The sequence below is a fragment of the Podarcis gaigeae genome (genome assembly GCF_964106915.1).
Source record: "Podarcis gaigeae genome assembly, chromosome: 12".
In the NCBI taxonomy this organism is placed as follows: Eukaryota; Metazoa; Chordata; class Lepidosauria; order Squamata; family Lacertidae; genus Podarcis; species Podarcis gaigeae.
Genome location: NC_139688.1, coordinates 55,469,002 through 55,488,640, shown reverse-complemented (window position 1 = coordinate 55,488,640; position 19,639 = coordinate 55,469,002). Strand labels below are relative to the sequence as shown.

Sequence of the window (19,639 nt, the reverse complement as noted above, 5' to 3'; positions counted from 1 at the left end):
GAGCCCTTTCCTGGAATTGCTGTTCTTTGTTAACTCGTTTTTTTATGGAGAGCCCAGCTGCCCTTGCTGTTGGCCTGTTGGAGTCCACTTTTTTTTTTGTATTGACCTGTGTTTTCCAGTCCTGATTTGTGGGTTAATTTGTTTTGGTCACAATTGATGTATGACGTATTTCCAGGCCCTGTCAGTTTTACATGGAGTATTCCTGTGTTCTTATTAATAAATCTGCTCTGTCCTATTTCCACATCAATCTGTAAATTAAAATCCAAACATTTGCATTATTCTTGAACATATTTTTTTTCATCTGAGATGCATTTTTGTGCACATTGTCTCCCAAAGCATGCATTTCGTATGCATTTAAACCCCAAATACAGATTGCTGGTGCTTTTCTGAGCCTCAAAATTGGGAAAAGTAGGAAGATGAAGGGATAACTGGATTCCAAATTGTGTATTTGTCCAGAATGTGTGAATCTGTTTGGTTTGCTTAAAGATGTGGAATGAACAAAATTCTCCTCATCCCTAATATAATATAATTACAAGACTGGCCTTCCTAATATAAACAGACAAAGAGTTGCTGAGGCTTTTAGGAGCCCATTCACCTGTATTTAAACCTTTCCTGTTTGCAGCCCATTTTATTGAGTGGGTGGTGGTGATTATTGTGCAGAGAGGGCACAAAACCAATAGTGTTGTTAGAGAGTGACCTAGAGGCCCTAAGCCATGAATTTTGTGCACTAGGTTTGTGCCTACAAATGGTTCTCCGTTTCACATCAAAGGACGAGGAGCTCCATGTGTGCTTAGAGCTGTCCCATCCATTGAACTGAATGGAGAAGTCATCTAGTGCTGGGACACATATATGTGCTCTTGTGTGTGTTTATTCAGAGGTCTTGATTGGAAGCTATGGCTTCTATCAATCATGGAAGAAAAATATCTGTAGCATTTGTGACTGTTCTTTAGGATTGCTTTCAATGGATGGTGTTGTCAAAGTTTATCTTCAGAGAAAAATGGGATTAAGCATCAGAGGCAATGTATATCTGACTTATAAACATGCCCAAAGCTTTTCTAAAATTAAAGTAGAATTATACAATTATTCACAAAATGACTGGCTCAATATGTATCATTTTTGAAAAATGTGCAGTTGTGCAGTCTAAAAACACCCTAGATTGAATTTCTGCCTCAAATTGCCATTGACGTATTTTTATGGGGTAGAATTGTAATAGGAAATATATTGATCTGCCTGCTGGTAATTTATAAAATTATCTGCATCTGCTTATGAAAAACACCACCGCAAGGTGGCGGTGTACAGTACCAGGTGATCTTGCAGCCTAAGAAGTTGTTGAGACATAAATGAGACGAATCTTTGCATCACTAAATTGGGTGACAAAGCTTTAGTTCACAGGTAGGGTCAGTCATGGTGCTGATCAGCTATTTGTGAAGAGAGCTGGATCCAGGCCATGCCTGCTCCCCATTTCTTAGCTTATATTTGTTTGGGACCATCAAAGTACTTCCCTAGTGGCTGTGCATGTTTCAACTGCATGTAGGAATTATGTGCTTTGTATTTGAAGAACATTTGGAAAGCAACAACGCATGGATTTTTGTGATTTCAGCCTGTGACCCCCAGGTTTTCTCACATATGTGCTAAATCGTGCGTGGCTGAACTCTATAGGAGAGCAATTATTCATGTCTATGTAACAGGTATGGGGAACCTGCTATCTTCCCAGATGTTGTTTGACCCCAGCTCCTGCCATCCCCAATCCACCTGGCCCAGTAATCAGGGATGGAAGGAGCTGAAGTCCAACAATTTACAGGCTTCAACTTAGGTTTGTCATCCAAGTACAATGGTACCTATGTTCTCAAACTTAACCCGTTCCGGGAGTCCGTTCAACTCCCAAAACTGTTTGAAAACCAAGGTGTGGCTTCTAATTGGCTGCAGGAGCTTCCTGCACTCCAGCAGAAGCTGCGTCGGATGTTTGGCTTCCAAAAAACGTTCGCAAACCAGAACACTTACTTCCGGGTTTGTGGCGTTTGGGAGCCGATTTGTTCGACAACTAAGCCGTTTGAGAACCAAGGTACCACTATAATATAAAAAATAAAAACAGAGAGGCTTTCTTCTGCAGTTACCTCTGTGCAGATGTTCACAGCACCTCAAGCTCAGGGGCTGGAGCCACAGACGCAAGTCTCAAGTGGCCTTACAAACCAAAGTGGAGCTGATGAGCGCTTCCTGGCAGTGATCTCCATTAATGCCACAGGGTTCTTGCCCATGCTTGACAGAAATGAATGGAGGTTGGGTAGGCGCATGCTTGGCAAACTGCACTGCGTTAGAGGTCAGGAACAGGAGACATTGGGGATGAGTCTGGTCCCTTGAGTATTGCCCACTGGCCCCTGACATGCCAATTTGCAGACAAGAGAGGAGTATAGGAAGGAGTTTTGCTGGTAATCCGGCGTGACAGATGAGTGGGACCCAAACCCCACCTTCTACCCCCTCCTTAGAGCACCCCCCACCATCAAAACCAGTAGCTGAAAAAGTAACTAAATGTTAACACAATGGAATATTTACTTCAAGGGAGTGTATTGAACCAAAGCCTGGAGAGCCTTGCTCATCGACTCCATGGCCTTTGTAATAACATGAAATGGGTTTTTTTGCATTTCTCCTTTTGCTAGAATCAGGGGGAAAGGGGGCATTCAGATCCATAATGTAACCAATGTAGCCTCTTTCTCCCCCCCCCCTTTCCCTTGTAAGATCTTCTGGGAGATAACGCTGGATGGCCACTGTCTTCAATCACTTAAAAGGCAATAATTCAATTATACCCTCCTCTCAGTAGCAACTGCCATTGCTTTCTGTCCACTTCCAGTCCCCGCAAGTAAATTGCTTCAATAAGCTTCTCCTCCCTCTCCCCCTTTCACTCTTTACTCTCATTTCCCCTCTCCTGCAAGAGGCTTGTATATGTAATGATACCAGTGATATTCCAAGGACAAAATATTCTCGGTTCTTTTGTAAGGAGGTGGGATCACTGTGGTGGATTTATTGCACTGTTTGTTAAACTGTCCTCCCCATTTTATTTTATTTTTAAATGTAGTAGGTTTTGCTGAAAGGCAATGCATTTTTAGTTAGCCTGCGTTACCAAACGCGGGTTCAGCAGGGATCTCTGCCAAAGGCTAGGTTTAAATGGCTTCAGTTAACTGGATTGTCTATGGGAGCAGGGATAGACAGCTGATTTGAAGTGCATCAGATCAGATTGGCCTTTGGGGAATCCTGATAGATAAAATGGCTTTGTTCATTAAATCGGTTCTTCTTCTTCTTACTACTACTACTACTAAGCTTTCTAGCAGCGCAGCTGAAATCTATGTGATGTTTCTTGTTAAGTATTTGAAAAAATGAAATGAAACTTCGGGTGAATTCTGTACTCATAGTGAACACACAGAAAAAGAAGCAAATTGCTTCTCTGCCCTGCTGCATGAGTTTAATCAGAATCATTACAAAAACCTGTCCCATGAGAATCTGAGGCAGACTGGCTCAAAGCGACCCAAACTGCAGTGACCCCAGCACAGTGGGGTCAAAAATAAATACCATCCTCTATCATAATCTCCTGACTGTAAAATCTACAGTGAGTGGTAGTCACTGCTGAGTTGGCTTGAATTCTGTGCCCTCTGGCTTGTGATGCTTTGGCAGCTCTGGAAATAATCTGGCTCACGGCCAGGGAGAATTTACACAATTATGTGCTAGTGCAAGGGTAGGGAACCTCAGGTCTGGCGGTGGCACTGAATGTGGCCCTTCAGACTTCTTTATGTGGCCCCTGGGACTCTGCCCTGGTTATGCTTTTTGCATATCTCTTCCTGGCCATACTCCACAAATGCTTTTGCTTGGCTGTAATGTGTCTTTGAACAGTGACAAATGCCTTTTGCTTGCCTGGATGGAAGACGGAGAGTAGTAGTAGTAATAATAATAAAAAATAATAATAATTTATTATTTATACCCCGCCCATCTGGCTGGGTTTCCCCAGCCACTCTGGGCAGCTTCCAACAAAACACTAAAATACAATAACCTATTAAACATTAAAAGCTTCCCTAAACAGGGCTGCCTTCAGATGTCTTCTAAAAGTTTGGTAGTTATTTTTCACTTTGACATCTGGTGGGAGGGCGTTCCACAGGGTGGGTGTTGTGTGTTGAAAGCTCTGACTTTTGCATTGCCTACTATACAAAGCTTCTGGCCATGCTCTCCACTGAGACGCAGCCCCACAGAAGATTATGGGGAGCTAACTTTTCCAGCCCTAGTGGTGCAAGTATTTAGCTATGTTTGTGTTCTGGCCGATTCCCATCCCCTGGTGTCCTGGCATTATTCTATTGTCCAACCTATAATAACCAGGTAGAGTTACAATTTTTCCTCCTCCACCACCAACAATATCACCCAGTGGGTGAAAATAATCTACTGTGTTAGGTTGTGGGTACAAATACAGTGGTGCCTCGCAAGACGAAATTAATCCGTTCCGCGAGTCTCTTCGTCTAGCGGTTTTTTCGTCTTGCGAAGCACAGCTATTAGCGGCTTAGCAGCTATTAGCGGCTTAGCAGCTTTAAGAAAAAGGAAAAAATCTCGCAAGAACTCACAAGACGTTTCATCTTGCGAAGCAAGCCCATAGGGAAAATCGTCTTGCGGAATGACTCAAAAGACAGAAAACTCTTTCGTCTAGCGAGCTTTTCGTCTTGCGAGGCATTCGTCTTGCGGGGCACCACAGTGCAAACTAGTTAGGAAGTAACTGCATGATCTTCTGTCCTCACTAAGCCTCCCAGGAAGCCAGTAACAGGTTTATTATCTGCTACTTTGAAAGCTTCTCTCAATGTTCCAAACTGAAAAGAAAGTATGTGTGGTTTTGATGTTATTTTAATCATTGTCAGCATATAACATTCCCTTTAAGATCCTTTCTATGCCCCCGTCATAACTGGGGCTCTTGCAACTCTGTTCTAGTCTATGGGGTACTCTATTTTACTGGGTACCCCATAAAGTCAGTTTTAAGCCTGCCTTACTTCAGTCAAGGCTCCTGGGGATATCTGAAAGGGCCTTCAGTTCAAAAGAATCCAGGCACATGCTTCCATTGTATGTCTTTCAAACGGCCTGCCCAAGACATTTTGACACCTGAGGTAAACCACAAAATGTCCCGCTTTCCCACCAGGGGAACGTGAAGTGAAAATTTATATCGTGAACAAGATGAGGGGAAAAAGATCTAAGTCTGAATTTGCTGTCTTTGTGCATCCTGCCACCTGAGGCAGTGGCCTCACCTTGCCTCTTGACTGGGCTGGCCCGTATTAGGAGTAGGTAAAGGTAAAGGTAAAGGTACCCCTGCCCGTACGGGCCAGTCTTGCCAGACTCTGGGGTTGTGCGCCCATCTCACTCAAGAGGCCAGGGGCCAGCGCTGTCCGGAGACACTTCCGGGTCACGTGGCCAGCGTGACATCGCTGCTCTGGCGAGCCAGAGCCGCACACGGAAACGCCGTTTACCTTCCCGCTGGTAAGCGGTCCCTATTTATCTACTTGCACCCGGGGGTGCTTTCGAACTGCTAGGTTGGCAGGCGCTGGGACCGAGCAGCGGGAGCGCACCCCGCCGCAGGGATTCGAACCGCCGACCTTCGATCGGCAAGTCCTAGGCGCTGAGGCTTTAACCCACAGCGCCACCTGCGGAGTAGAGTAGAGGGAACTATTAAAGAAGTGCATAGATGGCTGTCAGTCTGTTGCTAACGTGGAATGTTGTCTTTCACAGAGAAAGCGTGGAGAGCCTTATTCAAAAGCATTCCTATGCACGATCCCCCATCAGAACCTATGGCGCAGAGGATGAAGTTCTGGGAGATGAGAACCAAGCAGCCCAAAGCAGAGGTAGGAGAACATCTGATCTTGAAGAGCAGAGGTTCAAGATCAGAATCTTTGGTACTTTCAAACGAGCCCACAATTTGGAAAGAGGAGGTACCCCTTCTTCCATGCGATTCCTGTATCATTGTGAATCTGATTATGCACAATGCTTGGAATCTGCGTGCCCTCTTCTTTTATTTATCAATTATTTTTTAATGATCCAAGATAAATAAATAAAATGATAAATAATCGGCCCCTTGAAGAAAATCAGCTGTGCCTGCTGTGCATGTGGCAGTGACCCCTTTTAATAATAATAATAATAATAATAATAATAATAATAATAATAATAATAAATTTTATTTATACCCCGCCCTCCCCAGCCAAGACCGGGCTCAGAGTGGCTAACACCCAATATAAAAACAAATTGATTGAAATACAACTTAAAAACAAGATTAAAATACAACATTAAAACATTAAAATATTAAAATACAGCCTCATTTCAATGGAAACTCAAATCAAAAACTTTTTGGGGGATGGTAACATCAAGTCTTCACCAAGGCTAACTTTCCAGACTGGTCCTACATGGGCCAGAAAAAAGCCAGGGAAGTCCCCAAATAGGAGTTCCATCACAGAAGGAAAATGAAAGAGGGGGAGGGGATCAGGCTGATTCCAAGCCAAAGGCCAGGCGGAACAACTCTGTCTTACAGGCCCTGCAGAAAGAAATCAGATCCCGCGGGGCCCTGGTCTCATGAGATGAGTGTTCCACCAGGCCAGAGCCAGTGTTGAAAAGGCTCTGGTTGAGTATGCGCCTCATGTGGTCTTGCTATGGCAGCCCCATTACTTACATCAGTTGGTACATTGGATTTAGTTGCCCTTATGCAAACCTCCACTCTTTTCCTTTGTTTGCAGGATCAGCTTTTACCACTTCCGACAACCTGCCCCTCAGTTCCTGGGTCTCGTCGACATCAAGTTTCCCGGGATTCCAACACCCGCAGTCCTTGACCGCTCTTGGTTCCGGCGCTGCGTCCATAGCCACGCCAATTCCTCACCCGATCCAAGGCTCCCTGCCCCCATACAGCCGCCTGGGAATGCCTCTAACCCCTTCTGCCATTGCCAGCTCGATGCAGGGCAGTGGCCCGACGTTCCCTTCTTTCCACATGCCTAGGTACCACCACTACTTTCAGCAGGGTCCTTATGCAGCGATCCAGGGACTGCGCCACTCCTCTGCGGTGATGACCCCTTTCGTATGACTGACCTAAGGCAAGAGAAGCCAAGACTTGGCAGGCAAACCAGCCTGGGCCTGTTGGGAAGGCCCAGGGCAAAACGACTAAGAAAACCAGCTTGCATAAAGGCATTGTGGAGTTAGATCCCTCCTCTTGAAGGATCCATGTTAAGGGATGGTTAAGGGAGCTCGAGTGGCTCTGAAAATGGGCATGGCCCAAGGGACTCCAAATGTTGCAAGGTCTCTAATTAAGCATTGAACGATCTGAAGGTGAATCATAACCACTAGATGTGAGGCTGCCATCATGCAGCAGTGTATAGTTTGAATTGTGTATAGACTTCCCCTCCTGACAGAGGCCAAAGAGGCAATACTGTGCTGATAACTTCATTGCTTTTTATGAATGGGGGGGGGGGGATATTTGTTGCTTTGAGCATGTTTAGGCTACTTCAGCATTAAGCTCGCTATGAAAGAAACAGAAGGAAAAGACTGCACCATTCCCTTCCCCGTACCATCCTTTAAACTCCTTTATTTTAAATATGGAATCCAGTTAGTTAAGAACACTGGGCATAATCCGCTGGAATTCCTCCTGCATGAGCCTTGTTTGAAATGAATGGAAGCTGTTTCACCAAACCATAGATAGGGTTAACCACAGTTTGCAGAGTTCAGATGACAGAACATGCCAACGGTTCATATAGCTCAGGTGTTTTTTTCTTGGATACTGACAGCAGCAGGGAGGACTGATGGTAAAACAGGGTGACTGAAGATTGCTCTGCATTCTGTTATTTTATTCACAGCTCATTGCAAATGTTGGGACAATTTGTGGGGTACTAATCTATGGCGCCTGTCACATGCACCTCACTCTTACCATCTGCAATGGCGATATATCTGGAATTGGTGAGGTTTAGCACCGTGTTACTTTGAAGAACATTGTACAAGGCTGAAGAGCAGCAGCTTCAGGCTTCACCTGTCTGTTACTCAGCCCTGATCCATACATGTTGCTCTGGGGCTGATCTTATGACTAGATCCCATGCCTGCCCAGTAATTTGGTAGGATCGTATAAGCATTATTGATACCAGTGTCTGTGGGCCATATTGGGTGTGTTCATGTGGTCCCTGGGGGCCTAGTTATTTATTTTTTTACTTTTCCATCCTGCCTTTCTTCCATCATGGAACTCAAGGTAGGATACATGGGATTTCCAGGTGATTTCCCATCTGGGCATATGCCAAAACTGCAAGATGGCTGCATCATGCAGACCCAGAGCACACCCTTAATTGATCACCAGACATTATTGGAGCATTGTCGGAGGCCACAACAGATAACTGACAACTCTGTTGATCTGACATTGTATCTACAAGGCTTACCTGTGCTAGAAAAATATGTGGCAGGGGAACATTTAGAAGTGGGAGGTTGTTGGCACCTGCCGTTGTTCACCTTCAAGGTCTTCTTCCTTGCATAATTGCATTTTGGAACAAAAGGTGAGACGTGAAGCGTTTCCTTTCCTTGGTTATTATGTAACGCAGAACACTACAAATTCAGTAGATGGGCATCAAGAGTTTCTGTAATGAGAACGAGCATGGAAAAAGTCAAAGAGGTGCATCAGTGTGTGGTCCTTGCTGAAAATTAAAAAAAACGCAATAGGGAAAACCTCAATCCTGGAAGGATGGTAAAATCCAACCCACTCCCAGTCAGACGCTCTGAATGGGAACACGTATTTGTAATATGGAAAGACCGAGAGGAGCAGAAAGCCACAACTCAAGATGCGTCAACAATGCCCCAACCAGCATTTTTTCAATTCATTGTTTAAGCAAGTTCCTAGCTAAAGAACTGAAAGCATTGAAAAAGGTAAAGGTAAAGGTACCCCTGCCCGTACGGGCCAGTCTTGACAGACTCTGGGGTTGTGCGCCCATCTCACTCAAGAGGCCAGGGGCCAGCGCTGTCCGGAGACACTTCCGGGTCACGTGGCCAGCGTGACAAAGCTGCATCTGGCGAGCCAGAGCCGCACACGGAAACGCCGTTTACCTTCCCGCTGGTAAGCGGTCCCTATTTATCTACTTGCACCCGGAGGTGCTTTCAAACTGCTAGGTTGGCAGGCGCTGGGACCGAGCAGCGGGAGCGCACCCTGCCGCAGGGATTCGAACCGCCGACCTTTCGATCGGCAAGTCCTAGGCGCTGAGGCTTTAACCCACAGCGCCACCTGCGTCCCCGAAAGCATTGAAACTACGTTCTAAAAGGCCCAATAATTTTCAGCTCTCTTGATTTCTAATTCCACAGTATGAAGATTTATCCAATGGATAAACTGGGGGCTGCAAAGGATTGCAACCTTGGTGCTGCCCAATCCTGTTGAGAAAGATCTAGAGAAAGTTAAGGGAGGGTGGCATCACAAAACCATTAGCTGTATGGGGCTGCTTAAAACTGACACTCTGGCTGCTTTAGCAATGTGGAGAGCCTGTAGTGTTTAGGATCTAGCTCTGCAATTAGACAAGCATTACATTACCATGTTCACAGAACCCAGTGGTTGTTGGCACCCAACAATAGTTGGTGTTAGAGCCAAGGACAGGCTGAGACAGCTAATTATCATTTTGTCCTCTCCCTTCTTGCTGCCGAGTTCTATAAGACCAACAGTGACTCATGGTGTAGTGGGGGGCAGTTGCCCCGGACACAAAATTGTTAGGGGCGCAAAATTTCAACACTAGGCATGTGCATGTGTCCTCCATCCGTTTCTCTCCATCCCACCTGCTATTCATGGCCCCGGGCACAGGCAACCCACGCTATGCCACTGACAAGTTAGTAAGAAGGTAGGTAGCAGGAAAGTGAGAGCAGAGTGAAGTTGTGGGGCACTGTCCCGTTTGCCCTAATGGACCTATGGGTTAGCCCTAATGAATCTGCTTGCAAACCCATGGAAGCAGGTTGGAAATGATGGTAGAAACTGCTTACCTGACAGTGATGGGAAAGAAGACCAAACAATCGGTTCCTCCCCACAGGTTCGTAGCTGCTGCAGTTGATTCATCTTAAGCCTAAGGGATGGTGATTTAAACCAGACTTAGGGGCACATATAGTTTATTTGCCAATTGTGGGCAGATAAACACTGAAACAGCTGCTCAAAATAGTGGGCGCAGTAGAAGACTTCGTGGGGCTGTTAGGCACACGTCAAATTTTATGATGTAAGTAAGGGTTGCCTCTTCTCATTTCTGCAAAACGTGTCATGTCCCACTTGCATGTGTTGAGCATTTCCCAGTACAGTGGTACCTCGGGATACATACGTTTCAGGTTACATACGCTTCAGGTTACAGACTCCGCTAACCCAGAAATAGTACCTCGGGTTAAGAACTTTGCTTCAGGATGAGAGCAGAAATCGTGCTCCGGCGGCGTGGCAGCAGCAGGAGGCCCCATTAGCTAAAGTGGTGCTTCAGGTTAAGAACAGACCTCTGGAATGAATTAAGTACTTAACCCGAGGTACCACTGTACTGCAGAGATTGGGCAGCAGCTGCACCTGAGCACTGAAACTGTTGAACTGTGATGGGGAGTCAGCTAAACCTTTTCCTTTTCACTTTTTCAACTTGCTTTTACCACAAAGTCAGATTCTTTGTTTTTCCTGCTCATTATTTGCAGTAAATATGGTTCTGGTACTTCCTGAATCTTAACGGGATGAAGGGTTTATTTATGACAGTTTCTGGTTTAAAAGATCATGGTTTAATATTGTTTTAAAATACTGAAGAAAGTTATTTCAGTCAATAAATGTGTTACTTTCTAAATAACTTCTTTTTAAAAGGATTTTGGACAAAAAAAATACAGATTGCTGTATTTTAGCTTTGGCACATTTTAAACGAGCATTTAGTTTCTTACTGTAATGCCAGAAATAGGAGGAAAGTGTTTCCGTAAACATAGGGAAAGTAAAAACTGGAGGTAGTCTCTCTTAACAGAATGTATTACTGGTCTGTTTGCTGTGTTAAATGGTTTAAATTAATTGTGTGAACACATTCACCATGTAACAATGTGTGTGCGTGCGTAATTTGGGAGGTGAGGGCAAAATGTTTTACGAAAAAGAAGTTGAGTATGTAAGACTGCAATCCGAAATCCACTTATCTGGGAGAAAATCCCATTGAGCACAATGGGACTGACTAATATCTGTGTCGAAGTGTATAGGCTTGCACTGCAAATTAGAAAACAATATCCAGCATCAACAACCAAAAGATTCTTTTTAAGTGCAATATATTTATTTCTGCCAGAAATATAATATCAACATGATGTGATATTTCAAGCACTAAATGTGATTTGTAAACAGCTTAAAATGATTATATATAAATATATATATATATCACAAAGTTGTACATAAGTGCAAATGTGTGGATATTCATTTTTTTCCTTTCATTAAAATACTGGGATTTTTAAATATGGTATGTGTTCATTTGTTCAAGCTTGTTTCGATTTTAAACCAATTGATATACATTACTTTTTAAACGCCATGCGGAACACCTGCTGGCTACCAGCACCCCAAAGTCAAGACCCAAAGCAGGACTTGAGGGCAAATAGGTCTCTCTCACGTTTATATTCCCCAGCTGGTATTGAGAGCCAAACTGCCTCTGTTTGTGGAAGCAGCAAGTATCCATCTTGATTAGTAAAGGTAAAGGGACCCCTGACCATTAGGTCCAGTCGTGGCCAACTCTGGGGTTGCGGCGCTCATCTCACTTTACAGGCCGAGGGAGCCGGTGTACAGCTTCCGGGTCATGTGGCCAGCATGATTAAGCCGCTTCTGGCGAACCAGAGCAGCGCACGGAAACGCCGTTTACCTTCCCACCAGAGTGGTACCTATTTATCTACTTGCACTTTGATGTGCTTTCGAACTGCTAGGTTGGCAAGAGCAGGGCCCTAGGCTCTGTGGTTTAACCCACAGTGCCACCTATGTCTTGATTAGTAGCCACTGATTATTCTCTCTTCCTTGGATTTGTCTAATGCCCAGTGCCGGATTTACATATGAGCTAAACAAGCTATAGCTTAGGGCCTCACTCTCTTGGGGCCCCCCCAAAAAAAATTAAAGAAAAAAACAACTGGATGTACATTTCCAAAATAGAAGATAAAAAAACCAAATAAAATAAAACCTACATACAGCTTAATAATTATTTCACTATTAATATACTTCTTCTTAATTGTATTTCAGTTCAACAATTACTTTGATAAAATGCATATTTTGTTATGTGCAAATGGCTTTAGATACCTATTAGGTCCATAAATTACCATATATCATATATTCAACACAACACAACAGCGGCAATTTGTTGTTGTCAAAGGACAGCTGGACATATAAAGGGCCCCATTGCCTTCAGTAGCTTAGGGCCTCATCAAACCTAAATCCGGCCGTGCTAATGCCCATTTAAAGCCATCTAAGTCGGCAGTTGTCGCCATGCTCTGTGGTATTGAATGCCAGATAGTGCAGGCCTGATCCTGCGGTATCTCCATTGGGGAGGAGGAGGAACAAGCTTGGTGGCCAACCAGTGGCACATGCCATTTTTTGAGAGACCTTCTCCTTTGCCCTTTTAATCACACGACTCCCTTTTTATTTGTGTTTTAGCTCAACAGAGCTAATTTGGCACTGGAATCTAGATAGATTTCAGTCTGGGTTTGGCAAGAAACAGCATCCAGTTGCACAGTACCAAGGGGCACTGTGGCGTTTGCCCTCCTAGGTGGGTCATAAGGAAAGGGTTAAATGAGTGTGAAGTGATTGGCCAGTGGGAACCCAAGGGGAGGAGTTAGAGTTACAGTTGGAGTTGTTGGGAAGTCAGTTGGGAGTTGGAGAAGGAAGAGGGAGGATAAGTCTGTGGGTTGGTCTAGTTTTGATGTGTGAGAGTGAGAGAAACTGTTAGGAGGAGTCAGATAGGCAGTTGGGATAATCAGTTAGAAGTTATTAGGAAGGTATAGGCAGGTAAAGAAACTAAGATTAAGAAACTGACAAGAAAAATTATCTGAAACCATAAGCTTGTTCATGCCTATAAGATAAACTTGATTATTTCTTTTAATGTTAACAACTGTCTGGACGCAGTGCGCACCCAAGAGTAATGGGCTGGGAAGTGATCATAGTGGTGGCACAGGGATCAATAGACCGTCAAACGTCCGGGGACCCTGTGTGATCGCCACCGGCACCTATAAACTGGTGACTGGCTCTTCATTAACACAGAAGGCAGGAAGCAGATTTTTGTGTGTGCGCTGCTATCCCTTAGTCTACAGTATTGAGTATTCATCCTGATTTGCTTGCACAATGTTTACACAGAGGTTGGACTGTGTCCTTTCTTCATCAAGCATTTGTTCTGCTTAGCGGGAGGCTATACAACAAGAAGCATCCATCCAGATTTGCTTGTGCAGTGGTTATTTTAAAGTTTTTTAGGGACTTAATTACCCTTTCTATAGCACTTACCACAAAGTGGCATACAGAAAACTAAAGCAACAACAGACAACATAAGCAGCAGTCATTTTTGAAAAAAAAAAGTCTTAACAGTTAAATACAGAAATGCCAAATGTTAAATACAAAAAAGATAGATGTCATCTGTCTTCCCATTAATTAGTTGTTTATCCCATATCTGTCCCTCTTCTAACTGCAAAAAGTCTGGCTTTAAAAAAAATAAGAATGAATTGATTGCATCAGAGGACCAGAGTGCTTTAAATCCACTTTAACTGTGCACACCTACATTCCTGGTACATGACTGAATCTCTCCTGCAAGATACTGATGGTCTGGAGGTGACCCCAGGCAAAGAAACAGATGACCTTTCAGCATCTTCACACCAGCAGTTTTTATTAAAATTGGCCACACGATGGCATTGTTGCACCACTGGGGTTGTGAGCTGGAGGGAACAGTCTTCCACTAAGGAGCTCTCATTTTAAAGGAATGAACGCTAAGCGGAAGAATAGCATAACCTAACAAGAATTGCCTTTGGATTCAACCAACCAGCCATGAAATCTAGCCTTTTGCCTCCATCAGTGCTAAACAAGGAAGCTCATGAGAGATCTAAACCTCCCGGATCAGAGACGCATTGCCACTGAATATGATGGCAGGAACACAAGGACAGACAAAGACCTATTGAAACCTTTTGATTCAAAGGAGCTGTCAGAATATGTACAGATGAGAAAGGTACGGGTATATATTCTACTGATAGATATAATTTTCCATGAATTTGTCTACTTTAGAAGATGGCTCTTTTAAGGACATTTAAGCTTGTGGCCATTGCTGCCTTGAAGCAGCAATTAACTCTGCAAGTCAGATTTACTGCCTGTATGGTATCTGTCGTGCATCTACTGCATTCACAATTTTACAAGTCAGACCTTCAACAGAGTGTTGCATTGTATCCCCAGCCTTTTGAAGGAAGAAGAACTTTTGTTCAGGGCTCCAAAGAGGAATTTTGCCCTCCCTTTGCTTAGGCCAGTTTTACCAGGGTCATTGTCACGCACTCAAATTCCTTCCCCATCCCTCCTCCCTAGCAGCCGCCTGAAAGAGAGCCTCCCTTAGACAATCAAGCTAGACTGGAAACGCCCAGAGCTTGAAGGGAAAATGACTCCATTGGTGCCTTTGCAGCACACTACTCACCCGAGGAATTCCTGGTCATAGTGGAAGTTGACAACCATCCCCAGGAGAGCGATCAGCAGCTGTGGGAAGTTCCGGCGCACAGCTCTCTTGTATTTCTTCATCTTGAAGGTGGTGTGCAACAGGCTGGTGAGATGTTCCTGGAAGAGATAGAGGTGCAAGTCACTTTCCCTGCTTTTGTGCAGAATACAGAAACCCCTCGATATCACCTTGGGAAGAAGGAAGCCAGAAAGCAGGTGGTTGGTCCTTACCACTTAGGTGGCAGATTCCGCCAAGGGGCTTTGGTAAAGCTGCTCGGCCATGAGATGGAGCAGTTGTTCTTGGTCAGCCAATGCTAAAACCTCCTTCCATATTCTCAGGCAGCCTCTGTGAATGCAAAAACAAGAGCAACGCTCAAATTCAAGTCTTCTGCTTGCTGCCGTGCCCCAGAGAGAGGAAATGGCAGCTAGGGCTTTCTGAGCAAGCCCTGCAGCTTGCCAACCTTTCCCTTAGCCCAGTAGAACCTGGAGGGCTCCGTACCTGAAGGGAAACTGGAGGAGGTATTCAACCACTTTCTCCAGGCTGTGGTGTGACAAGATGGAGAAAGCGAAGACGGCCATGTTTCTGCCCTCCACTGTAGGCCCCTGGGTGATTTTGTAGAAGGCCTCCAGCAGCACTTCCACCTGTCAGAGAAAAGGAGAGGATTGTTTGGAGAGTACAAGGAAGCGGGGCTGTCTGCAGGTGGATCTCTCCATCCCTCATAGAAAGAGGGACCCTTGACCTGTGCCACCACAGCCATCTTCCTTCAAAGGTACCACTCAGGGTCCTTGGGAGTATTGGACCCAGGCAGCTCCAGGGACCGAGTTTCCCTCTCCATTGTGGGCCAAGAGAAGAAGCTTGCCCGTCTGCTCCCAGAAGGAGGAGGATTCCCCATTCTTGAACCCATGTTTCTCAGGACCCTTGGCTGAGCTTCTTGTCCTGACATTGCCAGGCCCCTCTCAACAAACATGTGTCCCTGGCCATTCAATGGCATGAGGTTGCCTCCCCTACACCAAAGTGGAGATTTTTCTCCTCTCCTACCTTTGCAGACATCTTACCTCTACTGCTTTGCCGCTAAACTGCTTGATGAACTGTTGCAACAGGTGGGAGATATCCAAGGGGTTGAAGCTGCTCTCAAGAACCAGGTTGCTGGCCAGGAAGCACATGGCCTCCAAGAGCTGCTCCGCAGGGAGAAAGGCGCCAAAGACCTGAAGCAAGAGAGGAAGGTCAGAGATGCCCACAGGGCAGGGCTGGGAAGCAGAAAGCCCAGGTGCTTTCTCTGTGGGACCTAGAACATGAGGCTTGAGAGACTGCTGTGCCTTGTGTGACAGTGACTTACCCTGGCAAGAGAGTAGCAGTCATTGATGAACAATGCAGGAACCGGACTTCTGGTGGAATTGAGGACCTTCTGAGTTCTGATGATGAGTGTTTGGTTCCTGGACGTTCGTGCCAGCATCTCTGCCAAGGAAAGCCAAAGGGCTAGTTCAGGTCTTGCTCACCCCACCCCATGCTGGGATGCATTCTTCCAGTCTTACCTTCGTTGCACCACAGGATGGGCTGAAGATGGCAGAGGGCCTCTGCTGCCCACTGCCTGCACTCCGGGTCTGGATCCAATGTGCACGGACAGGAAATGGCCACCAGTTGGCCAAGGGAGGATGCAGGAAGCACTACCGATGGCTGAGAAGAAACCCAGAGAAGGGACTGATAAGAGAAGCAACCCATCACCATTTTCCCTACAACATTTTAATTTAATTTTTTAAACTTTATTGCGGTCATAGACCAGGATAAAAAACAAACAAACATATAAATAAAATAGCAGTTAGGATTTTTTTAAAACTGATAAATGTTGGAGCAAATAAGGACAAAGAAACAAGCATAGGATAAAACATCTGAATAAAATACAAGATTAAACACGGATAATGGATGGATAAAAAATGATAATTAAAACATTTTTATTAAATCTTCAAAACATTCCAAAACATTTAGCATCCTATACAGAAAAAAAATCAATTTCTTTTTTACTTCCCACCCCTCTTTTCCTGATGTTTGCTTTTTACATCTTTTCTCAGCTGTTTTACTCACTAGGATTCATTCTGCTATGGCCCAGTTCTGTTCTCAAAACTGGGTATGTGCCAGGATGCCTGATTGTCCCTTGGGCACCTTGCAGGGTGGGGCTAGAAGCGGCAGCCTGAAAGCCTTGACAGCCCTGCATGGTTGCAATGCTTTGCTTCAGTAACTCACATATTCCTGGATCTTCTGCATGAGGTTGGAAAGATCTCGGGAGAGCCTTCCTTCAGACCATCTTCTTCCCACTCTTCATCGTGGTGACGACATCCGTAAGTCTGGCCTTCAGCTGGTCCTTGCTGAAGCCTTCGGGAGGAACATCAGCTGCATCTAGAGAACCTGTGGTTGGGATGCTGAGGGGAGAGAGGAGTAGCACCTGTGTCAAAAGGTTTTATTGCCTCCCATCCTTCAAAGACCCCTAGTACCACCACCATAGAAATGGACGGGGATGGTGGCTTCTGAAAGCAGTTATGTACTGCGTTCAATAGGATTCAGAATGCAGCAGTCTGATTGGTCCACAGGAGCCACCCAATCCAGCTCCAGGTGGAAGTGAATCTGCAACCTGATTGCCCTACAGGAGAATCCCAGAATTAGCCAATCACGTGGGGCCCACTGTGTAAATAATGTCTATAAAGCAGACATTCTGGGGGAACTTCCATTCCTCTTCACCACTATGAGCTGAATAAAGAGCATGAAATCCACTCTCGACTCCAAGTATATTTCACAATTGATAATTGGGGGCAGGGGATTAGCACAGCATTACCTTAGAGGAAGATCCTCTCCTTCTTCCAGACTGATTTCCGAGATTTGATCCTCATCGAAATCAATTCTCTGTCCATGAGAAAAGAGAAACATGAATGTCAGAATGTGAAGAATGGATCAGACCCATTCATGTTTTTGTGTTGATCAGGAAAGCGCAAGCAAGATAGGTTGGGAAACAAACTGGAAATCTCTGTCCTCCATTTCCTTAGAGACCTTATTCATCCATTCATTCCTTTAGAGCATTTGTACCCCTCTCTTAAGCCAAAAAGGCTCCAAGAGAGCCTTCCATGAAATCAAATGCAAGAAACTCCCTAATTGTAAGAAACAATCTAACCAACAGAAATACAACACACAAGGAAAGGGTGCAAGGAAGGGAGAGGAAAAAACAACTCACAAACTCAGGCCCCTGGGTCTAGAATGCTGTTCTCATCTCTCCCACTGAGGCAGCCTGATGGAATGAAATGGCTGCCGCCAGATGCCAGTTGGGGGAGAGGAGGCCTGGGGGAGCTGGCCTGTCTCAGCAGAGCCCATGGCGCTGTTTCTCATCCGTCCTTCCTCTAGGAGCGGAGCTCCGCCAGGCCTCCTGTCCCTCCCTCGCCTGCCCCCAGGAGCAACCCTCCCCTATGATGGACTCTGTGGGCAGCAGAGCTCCCTGCATCAGCTCTGCAGAAAAACCAGTTCCATCTAGCACCTCCTTCCCCTCCACTGGGCCAGCCGCTCACACTCTCTTTCCTTCTTCTGATTTTCCCTTTCCCTCCAAACTATAGTACAAAGATAACATCCAGCATGTAGAAATGGAAATGAAGCCTCTCCCAGATTCACATGTACAGAAATCAGAAGGAATCCTCTGTTCAAAATAATAGTCAACCAACTGCAATATAGAACACTAAATTTTCCTTTTTGGCATTCCTTCTCCCCTTCCAACAACTTGGGCAAAGCTCAACCGTTTCTTTGACTTTGGATAGCTCTTTGCCAAACTTGGTGATGCCATTGATCTGGGTTCTAGAGTTAAGTCCCCTGGCCATGGCAACCTCCACTTACCTCCAGGAATCTTTGGGACGTCATCTTCTAATGTAGTGACTGAGCGAAGGTCACTACAGGCCACCTCTACAAACCTCGAGATGCTGAGGATGCAGGAACCTCAATTTAAACGGTCACAAGCTCCATTGCTAGGCAATGGCCCTTGAGAACTTGGAATTCCCGGCCTCAGTGGCAAGGTTCTAGGAGAGTCTGTGAGGCCTAGTGGTTAGAACAGTGTGAATGCCATGCAACTCAAGGGTGATATGTATATATTCTTTGAAATGTACAGTTTAATCCTTTTCCTCTTATATTTATCCTGCTATGCAGACTCTTGTTGTCTCTTAAAGCAGCTGACATTGATTTAAAAGAAGGTGAGACAAGTCCTGTCCTCAGGTTTGGAAGGTCCAATAACACCCAATGGAAGGGATGTGGAGGAAGAAGGCAGAGGAAAAGCCCCTTTCCCAAGGTCCAAGGAGAGGCCTGAGATGTCTCCAGGCAAGTCCTGTCCTGCTGGGGCCAAGCTGACCTTCCCCACCCACAGCTCTTCTTGGACAGAGACGCAGCAATTGACCCTGTAGGCCTTCATGCCCAACTTCAAGGGGGCTGTGGGGCTCAAACCCCTCTCAGATACCCCACAGGGGGGAGGTTGATCTGGGCCCCACAGGCAGCAGCAGGCAGTGCCTGGCAAATGCTCCCCACCTGCTGAATTTCTAACTGCCAGAATAATCGTAAATGTAGAAACCAATCCAAAATAGAAGGAAGGAAGAAAAGGGGGAAGAGATAACCACCAATTCTGCTTCTCTTCCTCATGGAGTTTTGCCTCCAGCTGGCAAAACCCCTCATCCCCCTGAGAGCTCCAATATAGGAAGGTTATAATGCAGGCATCCCCAAATTCAGACCTCCAGGTGTTTTGGGACTACAATTCCCATCATCCCTGACCACTGGTCTTGTTAGCTAGAGATGATGGGAGTTGTAGTCCCGAAACATCTGGAGGGCCGAGTTTGGGGGTGCCTGTATATGGTGCTTTAATGCCCAGGAAATGGCATGTGGTGGTGATTATTTATAAAATTTGCATGTCACCCTTCATGTGGGCCATTTCAGTGACTGAACCCTCAAGGTAAGAGGGTTCCTTTGCAGCCTCCACACAATCCATTCTA

At 45.4% G+C, this 19,639-nt stretch overlaps 2 protein-coding genes and 1 long non-coding RNA gene across 6 annotated transcripts in view; 1 reads left to right on the top strand and 2 right to left on the bottom strand.

Annotated features, from left to right (window-relative positions):
• The window catches only part of TBX20 (T-box transcription factor 20), a 44,556-nt gene extending 33,116 nt beyond the window's left edge, over positions 1-11,440 (top strand). For both annotated transcript variants that reach the window (XM_083706375.1, XM_083706376.1), the window contains exons 7-9: positions 5,743-5,855; positions 6,738-8,880; positions 9,260-11,440. In XM_083706375.1, the coding sequence (XP_083562501.1) occupies positions 5,743-5,855; positions 6,738-7,078 (454 nt within the window). In that variant the 3' untranslated portion in view covers positions 7,079-8,880; positions 9,260-11,440. The remainder of the gene's footprint in view (positions 1-5,742; positions 5,856-6,737; positions 8,881-9,259) is intronic.
• The window catches only part of LOC310828717, a 296,140-nt gene that overhangs the window by 231,527 nt on the left and 44,974 nt on the right, over positions 1-19,639 (bottom strand). The window lies entirely within an intron of this gene.
• LOC310828684 (uncharacterized protein) lies at positions 14,065-18,075 on the bottom strand. Of its 3 annotated transcripts, none has more exons than XM_083706433.1 (5): positions 15,976-18,075; positions 15,695-15,844; positions 15,138-15,280; positions 14,870-14,984; positions 14,065-14,758 (listed from the first exon to the last, which is right to left on the bottom strand). In XM_083706433.1, the coding sequence occupies exons 1-4, from the start codon at positions 16,090-16,092 to the stop codon at positions 14,873-14,875; spliced, it is 522 nt and encodes a 173-aa protein (XP_083562559.1). In that variant the 5' UTR covers positions 16,093-18,075; the 3' UTR covers positions 14,065-14,758; positions 14,870-14,872. The 3 variants fall into 3 exon arrangements, with proteins under 3 accessions (XP_083562559.1, XP_083562558.1, XP_083562557.1); XM_083706432.1 differs by having other exon boundaries at positions 14,065-14,984; positions 15,976-16,313; positions 16,878-18,074; XM_083706431.1 differs by having other exon boundaries at positions 14,065-14,984; positions 15,976-18,074.

What these genes read in the sequence shown, in the direction of transcription:
- LOC310828684 (XM_083706433.1), bottom strand. Translation starts at nt 16,092, where the DNA reads ATGCTGGCACGAACGTCCAGGAACCAAACACTCATCATCAGAACTCAG. An exon ending in ACTGCTACTCTCTTGCCAGG is followed by an intron (nt 15,845 to 15,975) that starts GTAAGTCACTGT and finishes CTCTTGCTTCAG; the next exon opens with GTCTTTGGCGCCTTTCTCCC. An exon ending in CTCCTCCAGTTTCCCTTCAG is followed by an intron (nt 14,985 to 15,137) that starts GTACGGAGCCCT and finishes TTGCATTCACAG; the next exon opens with AGGCTGCCTGAGAATATGGA.